Source organism: Psammomys obesus, unplaced genomic scaffold, assembly GCF_907164565.1.
Source record: "Psammomys obesus unplaced genomic scaffold, mPsaObe1.curated_primary_1811, whole genome shotgun sequence".
NCBI lineage: Eukaryota > Metazoa > Chordata > Mammalia > Rodentia > Muridae > Psammomys > Psammomys obesus.
The window spans coordinates 314,251-321,974 of NW_026590585.1; the positions used below are offsets into that span (position 1 = coordinate 314,251).

Here is a 7,724-nt window from a genome sequence, read left to right on the forward strand (position 1 = left end):
TTCAGGCTCCCTGGGATGGGACTGACAGATGATTTCGAGCCACCGTGGTGGGTGTTGGCAGAGAACCAGATCCAGATCCTATGGAAGAACATCCAGCGTCTTAACCACTAAGCGATCTCTCCTGCCGCACCCATGACCTTCTTGCCAGGAAGACTTCTGGAGCGAATTTTAGGACATGCAGAGCGGTGAGGAGTGCAGAAGACCGTGTAAATGAGGAGCTGATCTAGGAAAGTCCTAGAAGGTTCTGTGGCTAGCCAAGACTGACTAGGAACGCCTCTTTCACTCCTGTCTATGACATAGTTAATGACTAAACTGTTTAATTTAGGAGACAGGTGTGTAGCCTAGTGATGGGGCACTCCACTAGCGTGCACAAGGCTCTGCGTTTGATCCATAGCACCATTAAAAACAAACAAACAAACAAACAAACAAACAAACAAACAAAGAATATTAACCTAAAGTGTATTTTCTTCCAAGATTAGGGTCTCATAGAGCACATTCTGCCCTCCAACTTGATGTGCAATCGAAGATGAACTTAAAGTTCTGATCTTCCTGGCCACCATGCTCGGTTTTATACCATGTGCTGACTGAGCCAGGCACCCCGGCCCCTTTCTTCTATTAACCCTGAACGTAGAGTGTTTGTACTTAAGTCATGTGGTCATCCTTTGTTCTCCTTGTCTATAATAACAGAAATCAGCAAAACGGTGTAACAATATAGACACTGTATTGTGAGTACTATAAAACGAGACACATGTTACCAGGTCCGGTGAAAATTAGAGAGTAGGGTCAAAGCCGGGGCATTGCAAAGGGCTTAGTTTAAAAAACACATGTCTGTAGGACAGGTGATGGTGGTTGGAGGAGAAGGAATTTCTGACTCCTCTCGTTCTTGTTTCTTCCTTGATGATCACAGACCACTGGGTCTCTGCAAATTCATATTTTCACAGGGAGGAAGTCGGAAGTAATTGGAGCGACGGAGCCGCCTCGGAGGCAGGCCCGCCATCTGCCGGCAAAGCTCATCTAGAGGGAAAACAGAGCATTATGGGAGGATGCCGGACCAGGAGAAGACGATTCCGTGGGATAGACAGAGGAAAAGATCCGGGTAAAGACCTCAGCTTGCCACTTGCTGAACACCTGCCACTTGCTGGAAAGCTTCTAACCTTAGATGAGCCTCATTGTCCCTTTCTGCAAGTAAGCGTTTTAATACCTGCCCCAATGGTGTATTTTGTGAGGACTGAAATAAAACAAAGCGTGCCGAATTAGTTTCCTTTATGGAGCCGGCTCCCAGCTCTCGTCACGGATCTACTGAATAGAAAGGCGAGGTTCAGTCGTTCAGCCTGCTAAAGCTTAGGTGTTTACAACAGCCAACTGCAGTAAATCCCCCAAGGCACTTGAAAGTGCCTAGAGTCCCAAGCACTGTAGCCAGCGTCAAGGTGTTTCCCTCGCAGGTGGCTTGCACAGAGCCGGGGGCAAGCGGGAAGTTTCCTTCTGCGAAATCTGCTACAGCTCTGACTCAGCAACCCAGCGCAAAGCTGACGGCTGAGTCAAAAGTGCCCGTGTCTGTGGTGTCAGCACAAACCACAGCGGCCCTTCGGGGCTGCCCACGGGGAAGGTGAGAAGAGTGTTTGTTCCCACCGTGCACGGTCCTACAGCCACACATTTTGGAGCCTTGAAAATTATTCTTTTAGCATCTCCCACCTTCCTCTACCTTGAAGAGTTCATAACGAGCCGTGTCGACAGTCTCTGGGACTGGTGGACTGTTTATAATGCAGCCTCCCTCACCATGTCCTGCCTATGTTTTCATGGACCCCACGGTCTCCGAACGTGTGTGTGTGTGTGTGTTCTTTCTAGAGCTGTGAACATGAGTGATGGTCATCATGGCCATTGATTGAGTCTATTATTTGTAATGATGACTTGACTCGTCCCACAGAACTTCCAAAAGATGATTTTTTTTTTTTTAAAGGCTGGTTAAGAGCACAGGCTGCTCTTTCAGAGGACCCAGGTTCGGTTCCCAGCATCCATATGGTGGCTCACAACCATCTGTAACTCCAGTTCCAGGGTCCCCAGTGCCCAGTGTTTTGGAACAGCTTGAGCTTCAGAAACTTCTCACTGTAGGAGAGCTGGGGGGGTTGCAGTCTAGCCGGGGTACTTGTTTACAGTGTAGACAGTTTTAGCGCAGGTTCTGGTAGGTGCTGATGGAAGACAAAGGATTGCCCAGCACTGTCCTTAGAGACTTAGATCCGACAGCATCATGCTCTATTTACCTCTCAGAACTGTCCCTGCCCACTGACCACCCAGGCATCATCTTACCTTTCATAGCTTCGTGTTCTTTACAGACAAGCCGGGAGCAGATCTCATTATTGACGATGTACATGCGTCGTAAACTGCCAAGGTCCCCAGCGTCATGGTTAAGGGAAGGAGACAGAGAAGGTGGTGAGAGGGTCTAGCCAGGGTCTCTCTCCAATTCCTCATTCCCTACTGTCCTCCCTTTGTCTAGATATTTTATTAAGTATATGATTTTAAAAAAATTCCTTAGCAGAATGTAGGAGCTAGAAATGGTTTTAATGATTAAAAGAGGAAGAAAGGGAAAAAATGGTATTAATTACTCTTCCTAGTGGCTCTTTGCATATTTCACTTCTTATCCTCAAGCCCTGATTCTTCCGTCCATTGTTTTTCACTTCAGAGCTGAGTCTTTTGCCCCAGCTTTCAGTCAGCTGGTGTAGCACACATCACTGTCTCTCCTGATCTTCCCACCTACAGCCCTCACAGCCACTGGCATCTATCAGACTGTTTTGTGGCTAGTTCAAGCTAGACTCCAAGCTCTAGGCAGCACTTTTAGGAATGATTAAATAGATTAAGCCAACAACCTCTGCCCCATCAAAGACTGCAGTCCTGTGGTGCATGTTTATTAAACAGTTCCTGGCACAAACGTTACCAAAGTGGAATGTGCTCTTTGGACACTCTGGACTCTCTTACCTGGTGAAGCAGACCTGATGGACACACTGTTTGACTGGCCGATGGACAGAGTACAGTCTGGTGCAAGCAAATTTCTCATCCCGGCACTCTGCTCAACACAGAAAAAACAAACAAACAGGGACATACAAAGAGAATAGTATAAACGAAGGATTAAAGGGCTGGGAGAAGGGAGACAGAATGCAGGAAGATGGAGCAGGTTTTACAAAAATAAAATATATACATTAAAACAAAATCAGTGTACTTTGGAGCATGTCCTTTTTGCTTACCGAAAACAGAGCGAGAGGAAACTGACTCAAATGAAATTTAGGTGCTTCCCTACCTGGAAGCAGAAGTAGGTAAAATAACCTCTGAGGACTCATCTAGGAAAAAAAAATAGTCTTTCTAGGACTATTCAGGTAGGGACGTGAAACATGACACTGAAATCAGGTGGTCTCCTTCTGAAGAATGAGAGTTCCTAGGCATAGCTAGCTCCCTCGCTCTGTTTTCAGCCATAGCTGCAGACCAATTACTAATTCATGAATCAAATAAAGTCCAAAGGCAACTTTAGGGAGCGGGTGGTTTGAGGGCCAGTCAATGGGGGCTGTTTCTTTCCCTGTGACTTTCAGGATAGAAGATCATTTATGAAGGAAAGAAAATGGACTTGGGGGAGGGAAGAGTGCTGAAAGTACTCTTTGTGGGAGAACTGGAAAGAAAATAAAAAACGAGTCTAACGCTCTTCAGAACACAAGGAGGTAAAGAATCTATAGGAAGAAAAGCTTACGAAAAGACATGTATAAAAATAATCAGAGAGCTCAGAGATGGCTCAGCAGTTAACAGCACTGAGTACTCTTCCAGAGGGCCTAAGATGGAGAGGCAGAAGAGAGAGAGAGAGAGAGACCCAGGCCATGGTGGCACACCCTTTTAACTACAGCCCTCAGGAGGCAGAGGAAGGCAGATCTCTTGAGTTCAAGGCCAGTCCGGTCTATAAATCGAGGGCCAAAAAGTTGTTAAGAACACTGACTGCTCTTCCAGAAGACCCTACACCTGTTCACAGCATTCATACCATCTAGTATGAATCTGGTTTGGGGGTATCCGACGCCATCTTCTGGCCTCCAGAAGTACTGCATGCGTGTGGTACACAGACATACAGACCACCCACACACATTAAATAAATAAATAAATAAATAAATAAATAAATAAATAAATAAATAAATAAGTAAGTAAATAAATAAATAAATGAGTGACCGTACCTGCAGTAGTATTTTTGTCACCAGCTGAGGCTAGAAGGCAAAAATTTTATTCAGTTATTAACAGTTCTATAAGTCACCACCTCTGTCACTACCATGTGGTTCATTCATACCCAATCAAGACACTCAGAAATAAGAAACAAATGGCTCTCAGTAATTTCCAAAAGGAAACTCACGTTAGGCTGATTTCAGGCACGCTAGCAAAGATATGTAAGAATGAAGATGGAATCCTGGCTTTCAGCTTTCTCTTACAGAGAGTTGAGGAATTTGTTGAACTAAGAGTGTCATTATGTTAAGCTGGGTGGTGGTGGTGCATGCTTTTTAACAGTAGTGTTTGGGAGGCAGAGAAAGACGGTTCTCTGTGAGTTCGAGGCCAGCCTGGTCTACAGAGCGAGTCCCAAGACAGCCAAGGCTACACAGAGAAACAGTGTCTTAAAAAAAAAAAAAAAGAAAGAAAGCAAACAAACAAATGAAAGTATTATTATGTTAATTGATGAGAAGAAATCATGATGGTCTGTACCTAAATTTGTTTGTTTTCAAGACAGGTTTTCTCTGTGTAGCCTTGGCTGCCCTGGAACTCACTCTCTAGACCAGGCTGGCCTCGAACTCACAGAGATCTGCCTGCCTCTGCTCCCGAGTACTGAGGTTATAGATGTGTGCTACATCTGACTACATACCTAAATTTAACCCCAACACCCAAAGGCAGAGACAGGTGCCTTGAACTGTGAGTTCAAGGCCAATTAGTTCTGTGTAGAGTTCCCAGGCTTATTTGTTTGTTTAAGAGACGGGAGGTCTCCCTATGTGGTCTTCATTGGTTTCAATCCCCTGAGTTTAAGTGATCCCCCTGCCTCAGCCTCTCAGGTGGCTGGGATTACATGCAGCAGATTAGTAGACAAAGGGCCCTGCTTCCTAGAACTGAGCAGAGGAGCCCGTTGCCCAGGCTTTTCCCCAGACACGGTCTCTTCTCTGTGGGAGGAGGGAGGTAACTACAGCCTCTTTGATGAGAGGTTTGGGATAAGGAGTAGGAGGGGCCAGGCTCATAGCCTACTTAGTTTACAGAAAGGCGTCAAAGTGCTGAGGAACAGAGCATCACTAGCGCCGTTGGGGAGGACGTCATTAGAGAGCTGTTAATAGACGAGCAGGGAAGAGGATAGATAACCTCTGCTACGGCATGCTTTATTTCTTTTCTATTTGTAAAAAAAAAAAGTTTAAACTTTATTTTACGTATTAACTTCCAATCCTGCGTTTCGAATTTTGCAAGTGTGTGTGGGGGGGGGGGGGGGGACATGACCCTCCCAATATACAAAGCTGATGAAAACCTTCCCTTCCCTAAGGCTTCCTCCTCACCCTAAGTCTTGAACTGCATCTCTGTCTTTCCCTACAAGGGAGTCCCCTCCTGCCCACTTGATTGAAAGCTGCCGTTAATTTGTCGTAAATGGCTGGGAGGATGTTTTACACAAACTGTAGTTCTGTTTAGAATACTTCAGCCTCTGCCTTGCCTTCAGTAAGGGCTCTGGGGAAGGCTCAGAACGGCCCTGGCATCCCAGATCTGAACTCACCCAAGTCATCTGTGGAAGGTGTGATATCAGCCAGAACTGAAAAGGCACAAAATAGTAGGCGTGAGAAGGGCCTTGAATTGCAAGGGAAAGGCAGAACAGGACAAGGGAACATGGGAGCAAGGAACCAGAGCAAGGGCAAGGTGTACGTCCACGGGAAGAGGATTATTTGAAGTAATTGGGGACGTTTTTGAATGAATATTGGTGTGCTTAACATACTTATCTTTGGATATATTCAATATACAGTTGTTGTTGTTGTTGTTTAATGTGCGTTGGTGTTTTGCCTACACATATTGTCTGTGTAAGGGTGTCAGATTCCCTGGAACTAGAGATACGGACAGTTGTGAGCTGCCATGTGGGTAATGGGAATTGAACCCGGGTCCTCTGGAAGAACAGCCAGCGCTCTTAACTCTTGAGCCATCTCTCCAGTCCCAGACAGGTCATATTTTATCTAATAGTCCACATTGTTCCCTCTTTCAATTTTACATTTGTTTGTTTATTTTGTGTCTTGTGTGTGTGTAGGGAAGAGGACAATTTTGGGGACTCTGTTCTCTCCATCTACCGTGTCTGACTGAGTTCCTTGGACTTAGCAGCAAGCATCTTTCCATACGGGGCCACCCTGTCAACCCTGTTCCCTCCTCTGAGGACTAGCAAGCTTCTCTTTCCTTTTATACCCCTGTCAGTCACTAACTACACTCCCACAACCTCATTTTTTCCCCCCAGAGCTAAAAATACAGGCTCAACTCGGGAGCTGGAATCAACACTGTGAACGTTCTAGGATCACGCCGTTATTAAGAACCATAGTAAATGTCACCTGTGTCATCTGTAGAAGGGTCATTCACCAGGTCTGCAGAGACACAAAAACGGGATGGGAAGTGAAGGCAGGAAAAGAGCAGCAGGATACAGGGAGGGATACAGGAGAGGGATCTGAGCGCAGGCACGAGGACTCAGGCATACCAGCTGCAGGGACTGTCAGGGAGAGGACGGAGGGGACAGGAAGGCTGGGCATGCTTGGGCTGATGGTGGCCACCGAGAAAGGCAAAAGGGTGCTGTGTGCATGCTTGGGTGTCACCTCCTCTCTGGACGGACATCACCCCCAACTCCAGTGGTAGGAAGTAAACACTCCAAAGCAGGCTGACTTACTAGGATCTTCTGTGAATGCTTCAGTTACATCATCTGGAAAATAAACAGAACAGACTTTTCTGGGCATTCCGCCCTTGCACTTCCAGCGAGTGGAGCTGCCTAGCCCGACACCCGACACTCAGCTCTAAAGATCCCTTGGTTGCTTTTCTTTGCCTGCTTGTAATAGCCGAAACGGGCTTTTACTGCTGCCCAGCCACAGAGATTTGCCCTGCCAAGCCCCGCTGCACTGAATCCTGTTGGCCGCTTCAATCTTCAAGCCTCGGCATAAAGTGGTTTGTTCATAAATAAGTAAATGAGTAAGTAAGGTAAAATAAAAAACAAGTTAAGCTATTAAACAAAAATATCTCTAAATGACTAAGTAATCCACGACCCCTTTGCAATGATCTTGTCTTTTGAGGCAAAAGACAAAAGTCTCAGGTAGTGTGCAGGCTGGTTGCACAACTCTTCACATAGCTGAGGGTGACTTTGAACTCCTAGTCCTCCAGTCTCTGACTCGTGAATGCTGGGATAATAAGTGTGATACACCACCCCTAGTTATGCGGTGTTGGGTGTCCAACTCAGGGCTTTTTTAATTCGGGAACTACATTTCCAGCTGAGCTACAGTTCCAGCCCTGAAGTCTATATTTAAAGCAAAAATGCCAACGACGTTATGGTCACTTTTCTTTTGAGACAGGATCTTGCTTGATAGCCCAGGCTCAGCTGAACTTAGAAATCCTCCTGTTTTAGTCTCCCAGATGCTGGGATCACAGGTGTGGTTTCACTCGGGCTTGCCTGACATTACAGTGTGTGTGTGTGTGTGTGTGTGTGTGTGTGTGTGTGTGTGTGTGTG

The 7,724-nt window shown here is 46.1% G+C and overlaps 1 protein-coding gene across 2 annotated transcripts in view; it reads right to left on the bottom strand.

The window, feature by feature from the left end:
• Positions 1-720: 720 nt before the first annotated feature.
• The window catches only part of Mfap5 (microfibril associated protein 5), a 32,528-nt gene continuing 25,524 nt past the window's right edge, over positions 721-7,724 (bottom strand). For both annotated transcript variants that reach the window (XM_055607952.1, XM_055607953.1), the window contains 7 exons: positions 6,896-6,928; positions 6,567-6,599; positions 5,756-5,791; positions 4,200-4,229; positions 2,971-3,058; positions 2,305-2,378; positions 721-1,014 (listed from right to left, as the gene is read on the bottom strand). In XM_055607952.1, the coding sequence (XP_055463927.1) occupies positions 902-1,014; positions 2,305-2,378; positions 2,971-3,058; positions 4,200-4,229; positions 5,756-5,791; positions 6,567-6,599; positions 6,896-6,928 (407 nt within the window). In that variant the 3' untranslated portion in view covers positions 721-901. The remainder of the gene's footprint in view (positions 1,015-2,304; positions 2,379-2,970; positions 3,059-4,199; positions 4,230-5,755; positions 5,792-6,566; positions 6,600-6,895; positions 6,929-7,724) is intronic.